Source organism: Bos grunniens, chromosome 24 (assembly GCF_055505025.1).
Source record: "Bos grunniens cultivar Pamir isolate PY7600 chromosome 24, Bosgru_T2T1.0, whole genome shotgun sequence".
Taxonomy (NCBI): Eukaryota; Metazoa; Chordata; class Mammalia; order Artiodactyla; family Bovidae; genus Bos; species Bos grunniens.
In genome coordinates this window covers 59,644,466-59,663,162 of record NC_141188.1, presented here as the reverse complement: position 1 = coordinate 59,663,162, position 18,697 = coordinate 59,644,466, and the positions used below count along the sequence as shown (strand labels likewise).

Sequence of the window (18,697 nt, the reverse complement as noted above, 5' to 3'; positions counted from 1 at the left end):
TGCATTCATAAAGGGCTTGGGCATTTGCTGAGACAGCTTCAGATTCCTGTCTCGGAGCTCAGTTTCTGGGAAAGGACTATGGGTAATGGGGAGCCCACTTCCTTTCGGTATTCCAAACACTGCCGGTGAGTAAGGAGTTAACGCTCGGGAACACTGGCTGAGACTGGACCTTGGGTTCCCCACAAAGATCATCCAGGGGTCTTGTCCCTGCAGTGTGGTGGGAGGAGCATATGAAGCCCTGTTTGGCCTGCGGACAACTATCTCCTATACCTCCACACTCAGGACGTGCAAGAAAGTTTCTGCCAACTGTTTAAAATTTAAACTTTTTGCAAAACACCTTAATAGCTTTTTTTTTTTTTTGAATGAAGATAAGCAGTCAGTCCATGGGGTCGGAAAGAGTCGGACACGGACTGAGCAAATACGGACACACACACACACACAGGCATGTACCGGGTTTCCATCACGAGCTCGGGTCCGCGCGTCCTTGAAGCGCGCACGCGCAGACGCCCGCTCACCTGCGCCACGTGGAGCTTGCAGTAGCGGCCCCGGAAGCGCCCGGCGGGCGCGCGGGTGGAGAGACACTCGCTGTAAGAGCCCAGCCTGTCCACGTTTCCGTCCAGAACGTTGCTGCCCAGCTTCCCGACCGAGTCATACACTGCGTTTCAAACAGAAGTGGGCAGCGTTAGCGTCCTTGCTTCAGATGAATTCATCAGCGCTCAGCTCCCCCTTCCAAACCTCTAAAACTTAAAGGAACCGAGAAAGAAGAGAGTATTTCGGTAACACTCTCGAGCCTGCGTTCTTCGTCCGGAGCCCCTCTCTTCACCGCAGAGAACCACGATGTATGTTGTCGCGCGCGATTTGTTGCTAAAAAAGATGAAGACTCTGCATTCACGCTCTGGGGAGTAAGAAAGACGTAAGTAAAATTGGTGGCTTTCCTCTCTCCTCTATACACCCAGGAGAAAATACTCTTAAAATTTTTTTATATACAATTTCGTAGGACCTTATTTTGGAGAGAGGTTTTGTATGTTTGTTCGTTCGGTTTTTAATCTTGGGAGCGAAAAAGTGCAGTAATCAAGTCCCATAGTTCATGGCTCTCTTAGCCGTGGTCCTATAAAATTCTTACTTGGTTTGTTTGTGCTCGTATATTTCCTTTCCCCCTTCATTTTAAATAATTCATTTCCTTTCCTCTTTCTTCAACTTTCCCTTTCTCTTTTCCCTCCCCCAATTCCTCCAACGCTTATGTTTGATATGCACCATCTCATTTGTCGTGTTCTTGTCTTCTGTAAGTCTATTTGTCATTTATGTTAAAGGCTTTCTGCTTCAGATCTCCTGTTTCCACGGTTTGGTACTGTTTATGGTGTTACTGCAGTGATTTTGGAGCCCCCCAAAATAAAGTCTGACACTGTTTCCACTGTTTCCCCATCTATTTCCCATGAAGTTATGGGACCAGATGCCAAAATTAAAAGATGCTTACTCCTTGGAAGGAAAGTTATGACCAACCTAGATAGCATATTCAAAAGCAGAGACATTACTTTGCCAACAAAGGTCGGTCTAGTCAAGGCTATCGTTTTTCCAGTGGTCATGTATGGATGGGAGAGTTGGACTGTGAAGAAAGCTAAGCGCCGAAGAATTGATGCTTTTGAACTGTGGTGTTGGAGAAGACTCTTGAGAGTCCCTTGGACTGCAAGGAGATCCAGCCAGTCCATTCTGAAGGAGATCAGCCCTGGGTGTTCTTTGGAAGGAATGATGCTAAAGCTGAAACTCCAGTACTTTGGCCACCTCATGCGAAGAGTTGACTCATTGGAAAAGACTCTGATGCTGGGAGGGATTGGGGGCAGGAGGAGAAGGGGACGACAGAGGATGAGATGGCTGGATGGCATCACCGACTCAATGGACGTGAGTTTGAGTCAACTCCGGGAGTTGGTAATGGACAGGGAGGCCTGGCGTGCTGCAGTCTATGGGGTTGCAAAGAGTCAAATACGACTGAGCGACTGAACTGAACTGAACTGGACTGATGGTGTTATTGTGTCCAGAGCTTCTAACTACTGTATAATAATTCATCACCATTTTACACTTTGCTGTTCTCTGAGTGGTGGACACATAGATGGTCTGTAACCCACAAAAACATGGGGACAAATTCCTCAACTTACATGAGGCTTTAGTTCAGATTTACACCCTGTGGGGGCTTCCCAGCTGACCCTAGTAGTAAAGAACCCACTTGCCAATGCAGGAGACCAGGAGACGGAAGAGATTCGTGTTCCCTCCCTGGGTCAGAAAGATCCCTTGGAGAAGGGAATGGCAACCCACTGTAGTATTCTTGCCTAGAGAATCCCCATGCACAGAGGAGCCTGGTGGGCTATGGTCCATAGGGTCACAATGAGTCGGACACAAGGTACACAAATACCGTGTAAATCCCACCAGATTGTTCCAGAGTGACTGCCCAGACTATATCCTCAGGAATGCTGGTTCCTCTCTGCATGGTTCAGCTTTCCCATTTGTGGTGGTTGATAGATATAAAATGATACCCAGTTACTTAGATTTTTGTTTCTATAATTAAAAATAAGTCAGGATATTTTTGTTCAAAATATCTAAGCCATGTCAGTTTTCTCTTCTGTAAAGTACCTGTTTATATCCTTTGCCCATTTCTTAATGAATTTTCTTTTTTGATTTGCAAGAGCTCCTGATTATTGTGTATATTGGTCCTTGTCTACCTGAGTCATCAGAAATACCCTCAGTTATCTGGGAGGGTTTTGGTTTTTTTTTTTAATCTATAATGTCCTTTATTTGATAGAAATCCATTCTTTTGAGACTGTAATTTTTGTTCTATTCTTGAACAGCCTTTGTTCTAGCCAATACTGATGACATAATTTGCAGGACTAATACAAAATGAAAATACAGGGCCTCTTGTTTAAGAATTAATTAAGCATTTCAAGATGGTGACAGAAAATCACATTAAAGAAAGCATGGGGCCCCTTTAAATGCGGGGCCCTGCGTGACTGCAAAGGTCTCATGTCTATGAAGCCAGTCCTGGTTCTAATACCAGAACCGTATGGTTTTTATTATTTCGGATTTGAAGTATATTGAGTATTAAGCCTTTAGTCATCTTTGCAAAGTTGAGCCAGTTAATGTTTGTGAACTGCTAGCCATTCATACAAATTTCAGAAAATTCATGTTCAGAAAAATTCAGGAAATTTTTAGAAATTGCAAAAAAATTCAGAAAAAAAATTACTGAGCTCTTCAAAATATCCAACTAGAATACTGATTGAAACTGCTTCACACTTACAGGTTATTTGGGGGAAACAGACGTCATTTTTGTATCAAGCCATCACTGGATGTCACACAAGTTACTGAAATCATCTTCTGTGTCCTTATTTATCATTTTGTATTTTTCCATGATAATCTTAAAACAGATTACAGGGACTTTCCCCGGTGGTCCAGGGTTAAGACTCCATGCTTTCACTGCAGGGCCACGGGTTCAATCCCTGGTAGAGGAACTGAGATCCCGCAGGCCGAGCTGCACGGCCAAAAAAAAAAGTTTACATAAACATTCCTAGGTAGTGTGTCGTTTGCTATTTTCCTTGGTGTTTTAATTTCAATAGTTTCCAACTGATTGTTGCTTGTGTGGAAAATTGCTATCAATTTTTGTTATTTGTTCTGGAACCTGGAGATTTTGTTGGACTTTCTCAATAGTTCTATGGCCTTATTTATTTCTCTCTAATCATTGGACCACTTTCTCCCCCCCTTTTTTAGTTTTGGAATCAAAGTTATAGTCAAATTTATAAAGTGAGTTGGGCAGCTTTCACAATTTTCATTTTCTGGAACAGCGGTAACGTCCCAGGTGGCCTAGTGGTAAAGAGCCCGCCTGCCAACGCAGGAGACATAAAAGACGCGGGTGCAGCCCCTGGGTCGGGAAGATGCCCTGGAGGAGGGCATGGCAGCCCACTCCAGTGTTCTTGCCTGGAGAATCCCAGGAGCAGAGAAGGCTGGTTGTCTACAGCCCACAGGGTCACAAAGAGTCAGACACTGCCGAATCGACTTGACGCACAACACACATGATTACAACTGGTTGCTAAGGGTTATGACGCTGGTGATGGTGGAGGGAGGGCGTTGCGTATGTCTACAAAGTGGTTGCAAGAGGTAGGTTTGTGGTGATGAATCCCTGTGTCTTGATTGTGGTATGAGTTACACAGATCTACACGTGTGCTTAAATGATACAGAACTATACACACACATTGCACCAATGTCAGTTTCCGAGGCACAGGGAGCTCAGGTCACTCGCCCAGGGCCACATCGTTGTTAAGTGACAGGACAGTGAGAAATCTGGAGCACAGAGGTGATAAGTACTATACACTTCAATACAAATCTACTTCTGTTTAATTGCTAGCAAGATTCAGAACTGAGTATTCAAACTAGCAAATGAGAATCAGAGCTGTGTGTTCAAATTCATTTTAATCTTAACCTCTAACTTTTTGCCCCCTAAAATACACAAAAAGACCCTGTTTTGGTTGTCAGTTCTTATCTGTAGCTAAAGATATTGATCTTCCTTAGAATGAGTGGGGAGAAAACCCAAATACAGCTGGCAAATCACACAGCAGTTCTGCCTCTGTTTCGACTAATGACTGGGTTCCTGAGATATAATGCAGAATCAGGTTGAATCAATTGCATTTGGCTTACGTGAGTGCTCTTTAAGAAAGTAGTTTGTTATTTTGAAGGCTTCCCGGCCATAACTGGGAAGATGGTCCCTGCTGAGCTGCCGAAGGTAACCAGACCTTCGCTGTGAACCCTGTCCTCTTCTGTTCTGCTGCGCTGGCCGCTTGGGCTTAACAGTGGGTGTCTGATATCACTGGCCTCTATTTTATGGTTCTGGGTTATTGCCAGAATGAGTATAACTGACTCTTCCCTTTTCCCTCCCGTGGGAGTGACTCTCCTCAGCTCTGACCACACTCAAAACCTTAGAGCTGGTGTCCACGGTCACTTACAGCCAGTGATCATCTTTTAAGCTAAACAGCCTGAATCACAAGATTGACCAAGTCCCTCCCCTTCTTACAACACCTCCAAGGCACCATGAACAAAAGTTAAAAGGTAGCTGTCAAGGGAGAGGATGTATCTACTGTATTAATAACTTGGATAAAGAATTGTATTCAGAAAAAAAAAATTGTATTCAGGACCTCCATGGTGGTTCAGTGGGCGAAAAATCCGCCTGTCAGTGCAGGGGACACAGGCTCAACCCCTGGTTTGAGAAGACCACACATGGCATGGAGCAGCTAGGCCCGTGTACCCCACACGCCTTAGAGCCGTGCTCCCCCCAGGAGAAGCCGTCGAACCGCAGCTAGAGAAAGCCAGCTCGCGGCAACAGAGGCCGCCTGGCTCAGCCAACAACAAATAAATCAATACAATTATAGTTTTAGAAAAGAATTGTATTCAGATCGTATAAAGAACCTTAGAAATCAGAAATGTTTTAAAAGTCAAAGTAACTGATTGAAAATCTGCTAAGGATATGAACGGGCAACTCTTGGAGAAGGAAGTCCAAGTAACTGATGATTATGAGACTCACATATTATTTAGCAAATAGAGTGTATATACGATAAAATATGAACAGAAATTTTAAAATCAGTATTTTAAAAATTTCTTCTCAGGTATTCCATAATCTCAAGCAGGAGTTGGTGAACCGGGCCTGCCTGTTTTTATACGTGATTTTCTTGCAGTACAGCCATCTCATCTGTTTACCTATTACCAACGCTGCTTCGTTAATGCAGACAAAACTGAGTAGTTGCAACGGAGACTGTAAGGCCCACAGAGCCGAAAATATTTACCGTCTGTTTCTTTAGAGAAAAACCTGGCAGATCTCTTATCTAGGGCCAGGATTCTCATTCCTGGGCAGACATTAGAATCACCTGGAGCAACTTTTTAAAATATGCTAAGGCCCAGGCTTCCTCCTCACAGAGTGACTTAATCGGCCAGGGGAGAGGCGAGGGCATTAATTGTTTTTTCAAAAGTTTCCAGGATATAATTTTTTTTGCATCTTATTTGACATTGTTCCATTTAGTTAATAGCTTCCCCCCTTTTTTTTCCTGTTTTTTTTTTAATTATCAAAGATTGGAATTGTACAGTATTGAGAAGTGTAGGACAAAATACAATTAGTGGAGGGCAATTGTATCTGCAAATTATGTTGTATTAACCTGGTCATTGTTGGGAAATAAAAGTCATAACAGACCTTAAAAAAAAAAACTCCCAGGAGATGCTCTGTGCAGTCAGGCTTGATTGCAATGCTCTTTCAGATCATTTCCAGACTTGAGCTCAGTTTAAAAGGCCTTTCGTGACCAGACCTGCTTCTCCAGGCTCATCGTCCCACACCCACACCCATTTCCTCTGCTCCATTATACAGGAGGCACCAGGCCCGCACTTGCCTGTCTTTCTGCCTGGAATGTCCCTCCTTCCTGTCTGCCCCTCCAACGCTGAATCACCCTGGGAGTCTGGGGCGGGGGATGGTCCGCTCCAGGAAGCCGCCCAGACTCTCGCCTAGTCCAACACGCTGGAAGGCCTGTCACCGCTGGCCGTCTCCCCTGTGACGGAGGAGCTGTGCCTTCATCCAAGCACGTTTCAGACCAAGAGGTCAATAAACATTCACTGAATTAATTGCCTTAAATTTTGAAAAACGTAAGTTCGAATGCCCCAAATCCAGCTCCACAAATGTAAGTTCTTCTCTGTGTCAAGAACAAAACTGGATGTACTTATTAGAAACACATGTGCGTGCTCAGTCATGTCGGACTCTTTGCAACCCCATGGACTGTAGCCCACCAGGCTCCTCTGTCCATTGGGTTTTCCAAGCAAGAACACTGCAGTGGGTTGCCATTTCCTTCCCTAGGGATCTTCCCGACCCAGCGATCAAATCTCCGTCTCCTGTGTCTCCTGCATTGCAGGCGGATTCCTTACCGCTTGAGCCATCTGGGAAGACCCTTATTAGAAATAGACTGCATAATTTCCAAATTCCCTTCTTCATCACTAAGTATCCCAAACCTGGTAGCCTAAAGTTTAAGGATCTGGAGCTGTAAGAGCCTGTCTTGACCCTTGGATGAGTCCCTGCAGGACAAACAGAGAGAGATACCTAATTCTTCATTTGAGAAGATTAAACTCTAGTTTTCTTTCCAATTGGTGTTTTGTTTCGTAAATGGATTGGATTTATGGTTTTCTAGCTGAGGTTATTTTGCATGCTGTGGACATTTCCAATTAGATTTACTTCCTTTCTGATTATGAATTCGAATGGACAGGTTGTCCTTTTCCTGCCTTACCCTTGATTAGTTTCTGTCAACATCCTGAGATGCCAGCCAGGGGCCCCCATCCCGATCTAAATACACTGTGATTTTCATGGGAGGGAGGGATAGAATAAACTAAAGATTAATTCCACCTGCTACTTCAAATCACACGCCGGTTGTTCCAAGTTTTCATTTCCAAAAGATTAAAAACAGTTCTGCTGAGCTAATTGGCAGACACGTTTTCTGTCTTGGTGATGATATGTGGATATTAAAATGCAGAAGTGATCAATTTGTGGCTTTAAATGGAGGAAAAAAAGACCTTGGTCAGTGATCTTAAATTTTAAAATATGAATGCACCTATCTATATCAGGAAGGTGAAGGCAGCAGAAGCTTCTAGAATGCTCAGCCACAAACAAATCCTGAAAGCATAAGTCATCTTGAGCATCTACTGCTGCTGCTACTGCTAAGTTGCTTCAGTCGTGTCTGACTCTGTGACCACCAGGCTCCCGAGTCCCTGGGATTCTCCAGGCAAGAACACTGGAGTGGGTTGCCATTTCCTTCTCCAATGCGAGAAAGTGAAGTCGCTCAGTCGTGTCCGACTCTGTGTGACCCCATGGACTGCAGCCTACCAGGCTCCTCCGTCCACGGGATTTTCCAGGCAAGAGTACTGGAGTGGGGTGCCATTGCCTTCTCCGTCAGCATCTACAGAAAATATTTATTAAGCACCTACCAGATGGCTGTGTTACACCGGAGATTTTTTAAAACTAGAATTGAATAGTCCTTGCTCTGCGGCTGATGCACATAAATGCTAAGCATCAGTTGTCAGGGATCTCCTTGTGGATAAAAGATAAGAATGTGCTATTGATCTGATATCCAAGTTCCTGAATCAGGCTCTTTGCAAACGTCTCCTGGCAGTCCACCTTGCATCTGGCCAACTATTAAACTTGGACTACAACGAGAATAGTATGTATATTAGTTTCCTGTGGTTGCTGTTACAAATTATCACAAACTTGGTGGCTTAAAACCACAGAAATTTGGACTTCCCTGGTGGTCTAGTGGTTAAGAATCTGCCTGGTGCAATGCAGGAGACCTGGGTTCGATCCTTGGTTTGGGAAGATCCCCTGGAGAAGGGAATGGCTACCCACTCCAGTATTCTTGCCGGGAGAATGCCATGGGCAGAGGAGCCTGGTGGGCTACAGTCTGCCGTCGCGAAGAGTCAGACACGACTAAGCCACTAACACTTTTCACAATGTTAGTAGAGGGTGCTGGTTTGATCCCTGGTTGGGGAATTAAGATCCCACATTCTCAGGAGCAACTAAGCCCACACATGACAACTGCTGAGCCCCAGGGCCACCACTAGAGAGTCCTGCCCTGTAATGAAACATCTTGCATGATGCAACAAAGATCCTGTGTCCCCAACTAAGACCCAGTACAGCCAAACAAATGATAAATAAGTGAATATTTTTTAAAAGACACAGAAATTTATTCTCTCACAGTTTTGGAGGCCAGAGGTCCAAAATCAGTATCACTGAGCCAAAATCAATGTGTCAGTACAGCTGTGCTCCTTCTGGACGCCTCAGGGGAGAATCCATCATCCTTTGCCTCTTCCAGCCTCTTGTGGCTGCCAGCGTCCCTTGGCTTGCGGTCATGTCACTCTGATCTGTCTCTGTGGTTGCATCTTCTCCTCTGTGTCAAACCTCCCTCCTCCTTGTCCCTCCCTCTTCTAAGGATCCTTGTGATTGCATTTCGGGTCCACCTGGGTAAGCCAGGGTAACCTTCTCATCTCAGAATCTTTAATATAAACATATCTGCAGATCCCTTGGACAGAAAGGAAATCCAACCAGTCCATCCTAAAGGAAATCAACCCTGAATATTCATTGGAAGGACTGATGCTGAAGTTGAAGCTCCAATACTTTGACCACCTGATGCAAAGAACTGACTCATTGGGAAAAGACCCTGATGCTGGGAAAAATTGAAGGCAGGAGGAGAAGGGGATGACAGAGGATAAGATGGTGGGATGGCATCACCAACTCAATGAACATAAGTTTGAGCAAACTCCAGGAGATGGTGAAGGACAGGGAAGCCTGGTGTGCTGCAGTCCATGGGGTCACAAAGAGTCAGACATGACTGAGCCACTGAGCAACAACAGCTTGTTTCCATATAAGGTAATATTCACAGGTCCCAGGGGTTAGAATGAGAGGTCTTTGGGGATCTAGGTTTCAGCCTACAACAACATGGATATTTGAAATCCAGTTAACCCAGAAATTTCAGTGAAGCCCACGCTGTCGCCCTTTCTGTATTATGAGCTTTTCTTGGTTTCAGCATCTTTTCTGACCCTAGCTTCAGCACCAGTGGAGGGGGTGGCCTTGAATAAAATGCCCTCCAGACTGACAGCCAGATGGGAAAAGAGGCAATGTTCTGAGAATTTAAATCAAGCAGATGGTCAGTCTTCCACTGAGGACCAGAGATCAGAGGCAGGGCTGGGGCCTTGACTGGCTAGCCAAGTGAGTGGCCCTGTGGCCCACCCCCTATACTAAGCCTCGGTTTTCAGAAGAGAGGATGAGACAGGAAATAATCACTCCAAGAGATAAATGATGAAGCCAAAGGGAGGGGGTGATCAGTCAGAGTAGGAAGATGAGCAACACAACCATTAGAGTGGGCTGAGGGCCGAGGGCCGGGAGAAGGGACTCGAAGGGTTAGGAGAGTTTTACAGCAAAGGGAGCTGCTTGGGGAAGATTTCAAGGATGTGAGGAGCTTGGAGAAAACAGGAAATGAAAAACCCTGCCAGCTGCCAGGAACCAGAAACCTCCCTCCATCCGTCTCCTTGTTTCCCTGAGGAGCAAAGTGCAGGAAAATGCAGACTTGATGTGAAACCATTGGGGCCTCAATATGCTGAGCAGTTTTAATTCCGTATAAATCGACTCCCCCTGAGAGGCCTCCCCTGCAGAGAGGGCTGCAAATGGGTCTGCTTGGACTCGATGGAGTGGCCGTGGGTGGGCCTGGGACATCACAAGGAAAATGAGTTCCAAGACCTACCTGAGACCGCTTGCTTTGCTTTTTTATTTTCATCTCAGATAATAAACACATGATTTTTTATTCTGGAGGGTGGTTGGTTTCGAGAGGCCATAACTCTCTGTATTTGTTTCCTGCAGCTGTGTTAACAAACACCACTAACTGGGTGGCCTGACACAACAGAAGTTTTTTGTCCCATGGTTCTGGAGACTAGAAGTCCGAAATCATGGGGTCAGGAGGGTTGGTTCCGTCTAGAGGCTCCGGAGGAGAATCTGCCGGCAGTCCTTGGAGATCCTTGGCTCTTAAACACACCCACTCCTTCTCTGCCCTGGTCGTTAGGCAGCATTTCTCCCTGGGTGTCTGTCTGTGTGTCTGTTTCCTTTTTTTCATTTTGTGGCCACACCACACGGCATGTGGGATCTTAGTTCCCCAACCAGGGGTCAAATCCGTGCTCCCTGCAACGGAAGCATGGAACCCTAAGCACTGCACCACCGGGGAATTCCTGTATTTCCCTCTTATAAGGACATGAGTCATTGGATTTGGACTGTCCCTAATGTGAAGAGCCGACTCATTGGGAAAGATCCTGATGCTAGGAAAGATTGAGGGCAGGAGGAGAAGGGGGTGACAAAGGATGAGATGGTTGGGTGGCATAGCTGACTCAATTGGACATGAGTTTGAGCAAACTCTCGGAGATGGTGAAGGACAGGGAAGCCTGGTGTGCTGCAGTCCATGGGGTTTCAAAGAGTTGGACATGACTGAGCAACTGAATAACAGTCTGGCACTGACCTAGAGCCAGACATCCTGGAATGTGAAGTCAAGTGGGCCTTAGAAAGCATCACTATGAACAAAGCTAGTGGAGGTGATGGAATTTCAGTTGAGCTATTTCAAATCCTGAAAGATGATGCTGTGAAAGTGCTGCACTCAAGATGCCAGCAAATTTGGAAAACTCAGCAGTGGCCACAGGACTGGAAAAGGTCAGTTTTCATTCCAATCCCAAAGAAAGGCAATGCCAAAGAATGTTCAAACCACCGCACAATTGCACTCATCTCACATGCTAGTAAAGTCATGCTCAAAATTCTCCAAGCCAGGCTTCAGCAATACATGAACCATGAACTTTCTGATGTTCAAGCTGGTTTTAGAAAAGGCAGAGGAACCAGAGATCAAATTGCCAACATCTGCTGGATCATGGAAAAAGCAAGAGAGTTCCAGAAAAACATCTATTTCTGATTTCTTGACTATGCCAAAGCCTTTGTGTGGATCACAATAAACTGTGGAAAATTCTTCAAGAGATGGGAATACCAGACCACCTGACCTGCCTCTTGAGAAATCTGTATGCAGGTCAGGAAGCAACAGTTAGAACTGGACATGGAACAACAGACTGGTTCCAAATCAGAAAAGGAGTACGTCAAGGCTGTATATTGTCACCCTGCTTATTTAACTTCTATGCAGAGTACATCATGAGAAACGCTGGACTGGAAGAAACACAAGCTGGAATCAAGATTGCTGGGAGAAATAGCAATCACCTCAGATATGCAGATGACACCACCCTTATGGCAGAAAGTGAAGAGGAACTAAAAAGTCTCTTGATGAAAGTGAAAGTGGAGAGTGAAAAAGTTGGCTTAAAGCTCAACATTCAGAAAATGAAGATCACGGCATCTGGTCCCATCACTTCCTGGTAAATAGATGGAGAAACAGTGAAAACAGTGTCAGACTTTATTTTCTTGGGCTCCAAAATCACTACAGATGGTGACTGCAGCCATGAAATTAAAAGACGCTTACTCCTTGGAAGGAAAGTTATGACCAACCTAGATAGCATATTCAAAAGCAGAGACATTACTTTGCCAACAAAGGTTCGTCTAGTCAAGGTTATGGTTTTTCCTGTGGTCATGTATGGATGTGAGAGTTGGACGGTGAGGAAGGCTGAGTGCCGAAGAATTGATGCTTTTGAACTGTGGTGTTGGAGAAGACTCTTGAGAGTCCCTTGGACTGCGAGGAGATCCAACCAGTCCATTCTAAAGGAGATCAGCCCTGGGATTTCTTTGGAAGGAAAGATGCTAAAGCTGAAACTCTAGTACTTTGGCCACCTCATGCAAAGAGTTGACTCATTGGAAAAGACTCTGATGCTGGGAGGGATTGGGGGCAGGAGGAAAAGGGGCTGACAGAGGATGAGATGGCTGGATGATATCACCGACTCGTTGGACATGAGTCTGATGGAACTCTGAGAGTGGTGATGGACAGGGAGGCCTGGCGTGCTGCGATTCATGGGGTCACAAAGAGTCGGACATGACTGAGCGACTGAACTGATAGCCCCACCATAACTTGATCACATCTGTAAAGATCCTGTTTCCAAACAGGATCATGGACCACAGTGCCAGGACTTGGGGTTTCAACATATCTTTTTGGAGGACACCGTTCAACCTGTAACATTCTCCAAGTGGGGATTCTAATCCAAGCCGAGGGTACCACCAAGTAGCTTGTGAGCCGTGGTGGAAGAAGCTGCGGGCCTGGAGAGAAGCAGCAGCCACGTGCTCGGGGAAAGTACAACAAGATTACGGAGAGATGGGACCCTAGGAGGGCGGAAACTGGAGAACACCGTGAGCCATGGAGAGACCTGCAGGAGTAACTGATCAGCTGCCTGGTAGGACGGAAGACACATAACACGGCTTCAGAGTCTCCTTTCAATGGTGTTTCTATTGTGTGTTCTGGTCATCTGCTCATTATCTGCTCTTTAAATTATGTGTTAAAACATTTATACCAAGTGCCAACACAGAAGAGCATAAACCCTTCTTAGTTTCCAGGTGAAAAGAGGAAAGATGGAAGAAGCTAAGATGTTCAGACGGGAGACACGAAATCATTATTCTAGAACATACGTAAGAAAGCCAAAGGCAGGAAGTCCCCAGATTAGCATGAAAGGGTATATGGATATATAGATATACCTCTATCTCCATATGTATTTAATAAGGATCACATATTCACTAAGGGCTTCCTAGGTGGCTCAGTGGTAAAGAGTCTGCCTGCCAATGCAGGAGAAGCAGTGTTTGATCCCTGCATCAGGAAGATCCCCTGGAGAAGAAATGGCAACCCACTCCAGTACTCCTGACTGGGAGATCCCATGGACAGAGGAGCCTGGCGGGCTACAGTCTGTGCAGTCGCAAAAGAGCCAGACACGGCTTAGAGACTAAACACATCCGCTAAACGAATTCACCATTTTGTATTAAAATCTAATATTAGAAACACAGCAAGGAAAACAAGTAGGTGTGGGGGTGGAAAACCAAAACGAGGATAGAACAAAAGGGAAGGAAAAACAGGAAGAAATGTGGTCCCGGGGCTGAGACCCTGAGCTCCCAATGCCACAGACCCACGTTTGATCCCTGATCAGGGAACGAGATCCCACAGGCCACAGCTAAGATTTGGCACAGCCAAATAAATATTAAAAACAAAATAAGCTATGTCTCATTAAAAATGTAAATATCATTTTAAAAATAATACTCCTGTTATAAATTGCATACATAGCCAATTGATGCTCACAGAATGCTTTCATTAATTTTTGCCAAATTCTCATTTTCTGTCGCCAACCTATGATTATGCCTATGACACCAATGAGTGTCATCCCCACATAAATGGCGGGTGATATTTTTGTCCATCCTTATGAGTAATGCGGATGTGAAGCCAGGAAGATATGCCAGAGCTTCACCCATTCGTCCAGGATGTGAGCCATGTTTTTGCTGAATGACAGTTGTGGGTGCTATTTATAATGTGAAGGCTATAGACATAACACACAGTTTAAGTTTTCATTTGTAGCATTTTCTCCATCAACTTCTGAAGTCTAGACAGTCAACAACACAAGTCCTGACCTGCAGGGATTGCTGACTTGCGCGGTGAATAAACTTCTGCCGCTGACTTCAAGCCCCTAGCCTGCCGTCCCCGAGCTTGAGCTCGGAGGTTGATGGCCAGTAGCCCAGCAGTACATCTCCACCGCACAGGCTCGTTTGGGAGTACAGACGATGGGGACTTCCCTGAGGGTCCAGTGGCTAAGACTCCACACTCCCAGTGTGGGAGGCCTGGGTTTGACCCCTGGTCAGGGAACTAAATCCCACAAGCCGCAACCAGAGGTCCCACATGCCATCTTCAGTGAATGACTGAAGATCCCGCGTGCTGCGGCTGAGACCTGGCGCAGCCAAATAAAGAATATAAATTAAAAATAAAATCTAAAGAGTACAGATGATGGCCAGATGCAATACAACCATTAGGAAGTGATGACTTTTGAGTATTCATTCCTTTTGTTCTTAACATACTCTGCTGCTGCTCAGTTGCTTCAGTTGCGTCCGACTCTGTGCGACCCCATAGACTGCAGCCCACCAGGTTCCTCCATTCCTGGGATTCTCCAGGCAAGAACACTGGAGTGGGTTGCCATTCCCTTCTCCCTAACATACTCTACCCAATTGTTAATTTATGTGATTTAACCCTTAAAAGTCCCTGCGTTGGACATTCAGCTTAAACACTCGACCCCGGCTAGAGCAGACTGCTGAGCGGAGAAATTAGAACATTTTTAAGCTGCTGCAGACCCTCACACTCTGAGAAGCACAAGCTCTCTACTTCATGGGTGGGAAAACTTGTTTAGCAAAGTGAACGGCTTGGCTGGGGCCAAGCACATGGCTGGTTCTCGGCCTAAACAGGACGAGAGCCCAGGTGCCAGGCCTGCTGGCCCAGCAGTGTCTGTGGAGCAATGCCTTGTTCCTGAGACGGGGTTCTGTTTACAAGGGAGGGACAGTGAGGAAAGGAGCGGTGGGAAGGTGCAGGCAGAAAGAGGTGGAGAGAGAAGACAAACCCCCGTAAGGAAGGACGATCCTTGAGTTAGAAAGAGGTGAGTGTTAAGAAGGAAGATAGTTGACATCACCACGGTCAAGGAAAAAGAAAATGGAGAAAGAAATGACCAGTCTGCAGAGAAGCTGCCAGAGATCTTTGCGGCTGCAATTTTCATGTAAGTGATTGAATGTAGATTGTTGAGGATTGTGGAGTATAAAAGCAAAACAAGAGGTTCCCTGGTAGTCCAGTGGTTAAGAATGTCCACCTTGCAAAGCAAGAGATACCCGTTCAGTCTCTGGCCTGGGAGGATCCCACGTTGCCTTGGATCAGCTAACCCTGGGGGCCGCAGCTACTAAGGGATCTCTCTAAAGCCCACGGGCCACAGCTAACGAGGCTGCCACGGAAACTGCTGCAGCCCGCGGCCTGGGCCTGCGCCCCACGACAGAAGGAGCCCCACAGCGAGAGGCAACCAGAGAAAGCCCGAGCGCAGCAACAAAAACCCAGGGCGGCCAGAAATAGACAAAGGAATAAAACAAAAAATCAGAAGCAGAGGGGCCAGAACGCTGGCCTGAGAATGCCGGCAGAGGTGGGGGATAGAATCAGGGGCCCAGAGGGTGGCAAAAGGAAAGCCTTCAAATAGCGATGGTTGGAGTCTGTTCTCTTTAATGGAGAAGGATGGAGGGAAGGATGCACGGAAACCTCATCTTAGAGTCGTGCTCCTGGACTCGTCCCTTCCATAAGCTCCACCCTCTCCAATCCAGCCTCCTCCACCAGACTGAGCGTCTGTCTTAGGCTCTAACACCAAGCTCTCTCCTGTTCCACAGCAGCAAAGACACCAATTCCCTTCTGCAAAAACAAACACGTCTGCCTGAATTTCAAGCACCCTCTCCCTCCACTTAATTCCTCAGACCCCACTTATTATCAGAGGTTCTGCTGGTGTCATCTCTGTGCTTTGGATTGGGGATGGAGTTTTAAAACATTACTATGCAACATTTAATATCTTAAAAAGGCACAAAGAAAAAAAAAAAAACAAACACCTGTGTTGCAGTCGCCCAGCTTAAAAAACACAACTTGACCCTGATGGATCCCCAGTGACATCCCTACTCTCACCACCCCCACTGCAGGGCCACCTCTAACCGAATGTGGAGGTTATCGTTCTCACGCTTTCTTTCCTTTTGTACCAGGTACGTATGTCCCCCAAAGCAATAGAGCACCTTAACTTGAATTTTTGAAACTTTACCTACTATATATATATATTCTTCCACGACTTTTTTTCCTTGATGTTATTTTTGCATATTCCCTTCATATTGATACATGTGTTTCTGCTTCATTCTTTTTTTTTTTTTTTTTTTTGCTGATGACTATTTTTGGTCTTGTTTCTCTGGTTGCTGTTTATTTGGGGCAGTAATTGAAAATGCAGGCTTGGGAATCAGATGACCTGGTTCCAAATCCTACCTGCATCACTTATTTTGGCAAGATGCTTTGCATCTTTGTGGCTCACTTATAAAACAGAGGTGAAAGTAATGTCCTCCCCACGGGTGAGGAAGGGCGTTAGGACTAAACGAGAGACAACTCTTGCACTGGGCCGGGAGCAGCACTTGCCATGTAAACATACTCTCTAAATACTGACTTTCATTATTTTTCCATCCACATGACTGTCAGGAAAACCACGCTGAGAACAAAGGTCAGAACCACGTTCTACGCTCGAAATCTCAGACACCCTGTCAAAGCAACAACGCCAAGGGCGTTGGGGATGCGCTAGAACGAAACTCAGTCACACCACCAGATAGTAGTATTCACCCACCCACTGATGGTCCTCTGTCCCGTTTATACACATCAGTCAGCTCTTTCTTGGACCGTTCGACTTTGGGACACTTCTACAACTAAAAAAAGAAATAAATAAATAAGGTGTCAATGTCCATGTGCCTACAGATGGAACACCGTGGGTGCAAGACCAGAGTAACGTACGCGACAGATAAAGCACTAACAAGGCTGTGACTAACGATGACAATGCCTCCCACCATCACATCACCAGGACTCACCGAACCCTGATGGATTTTCTTGGCCAGCTTATTGGGCCTGTGTTTGTCAGAATGTTCTCTGTCAATATTACCAAGTATTACAGAAAAACATATTCAATTCCAAAATAAAACTTGAAGATGGCTATTGAATCCATTGGATACGTATCACCCTATCATTTCATTAACTACAAGAACATATAATTTGAAGTAATTGCTTCAAGTCATGTGCCATTTTGAATTAATACTAGATCAAAACTTTTGTTTATCTTTAATATGTATATTATGTTCCTAATTGGATTTCCCAATACAAAGTAAATTATTCATGTGTTAAATGGAAATGAAAATTGCTGTAAGAATGTTTCTGGCTTTGGAAAAAGTGAGTTTTTACATTTTCCTCCTTAGCGGTTTACATCAGCATCAAGAAGGAATCATTCTCCTGGAGAGGTTATCCCACTGAAAATGAATCTGATTTCTTGCCACTTTCTGACAGGAATGTATATGTCCCTTTAGCTGTGAAAATAATTCTGGAAAACTAACAAAAAATAAAATTACTGCAGCCTGCTGTCCATCCATATCGCATGCAAAGAGGTCTGGCTACAATCAAATTTATTATACACAATCCGAGCCAATATGTTCACCAAAATACTCCTCAGAATTTACCATCAAACATAAAATGGGCAGACCTGTTTCCTAAACAGTGAAGCAATTCTTTTTCAAATGCAGACTAAATGTCTAGAGAAAGAAATAAACCAAGCTATCTCATACAGTGGTGAAATGTTATCAACTTCAAAAATAGTAAACAGCATCATACAATTTACAAATAATCGTCACTCATTGAGAAACTGGTCCTCATGAAATTCCTTCTGGCTGGAATTAATACCACTCTCTCTAGTGCCTTCTGAAGTTAAAATTCCTTCTTCCTTCTTGATTCCTGTTGCAAATTGTAAATTGAGCTTCTCTTGTCTTTCCTATTTGGTCCTGGGTTTTTAATTCTCAAGAGCTTTTCTAGAACATCCCAAGTCCAAACCTGTCTGCCCCATGTTCAGCTACCCAACGGGCCAGGAAAAACCTACTTACTTCTTAGAGCATATTCTTTGGGCTCCACTGAATTCAGATCAGAAAGGAATTCTTCAAAGTCCTGCATGCACTTGAGAGAAACATTTCTTGCAGGAAAAACAAAAGGCAACTGAAATTGAAAAGAGAGGAGACAAAGCAGCAAAGTCAGGGCCATCTTCGGTGAAGACCTTCGCCTGGCAGGGCAAAATTTCCCTCCTAGACAAGACCTTGCATTTATAAAACACCAGACCACAACGTGTTGGGGGGAAATGTGACATTCTCGCGCTTTAACGTGCAGAGACAAGCTGTGTCTCCTCCGCCACCTGCAAAGCGGCCGCATTGAACAAACCATGGAAACCGATTTGTGTACGACTTGTTATTGTTGAGTAAAATCGCCCTGTGGATGTGGGGGCCGCTGACCACCTGGCTTCCTTTAGTTATGCGGATTAACATTTCCAGTTAATAGGGACTAGCCTAGACTTTCTCGCATTAGATGCCTTGTGTACATCTCTGGGTTTAACAAATAAGCGAATGGAGGAAGTGAGGTGG

At 45.1% G+C, this 18,697-nt stretch overlaps 1 protein-coding gene and 1 long non-coding RNA gene across 13 annotated transcripts in view; one reads left to right on the top strand and one right to left on the bottom strand.

Annotated features, from left to right (window-relative positions):
* The window catches only part of LOC147346364 (O-acyltransferase like protein-like), a 68,233-nt gene extending 49,831 nt beyond the window's left edge, over positions 1–18,402 (bottom strand). For 4 of the 12 annotated variants that reach the window (XR_015154146.1, XR_015154148.1, XR_015154150.1 and 1 more), the window contains exons 1-2: positions 18,170–18,402; positions 516–655 (exon numbers count right to left, since the gene is read on the bottom strand). Coding sequence is in view for 5 of the 12 variants with exons in the window: in XM_086373674.1 (XP_086229800.1) it covers positions 516–655; positions 18,170–18,323 (294 nt within the window). In the remaining 7 variants the exon portion in view is untranslated. The remainder of the gene's footprint in view (positions 1–515; positions 656–18,169) is intronic. The other 8 variants (XM_086373673.1, XM_086373675.1, XM_086373676.1 and 5 more) reach the window with 6 other exon arrangements.
* Positions 653–17,249, top strand: LOC147346365 (uncharacterized). Its single transcript, XR_015154151.1, has 2 exons — positions 653–913; positions 16,734–17,249. It is a non-coding gene; the product is annotated as an uncharacterized LOC147346365 (long non-coding RNA).
* Positions 18,403–18,697: the final 295 nt, after the last annotated feature.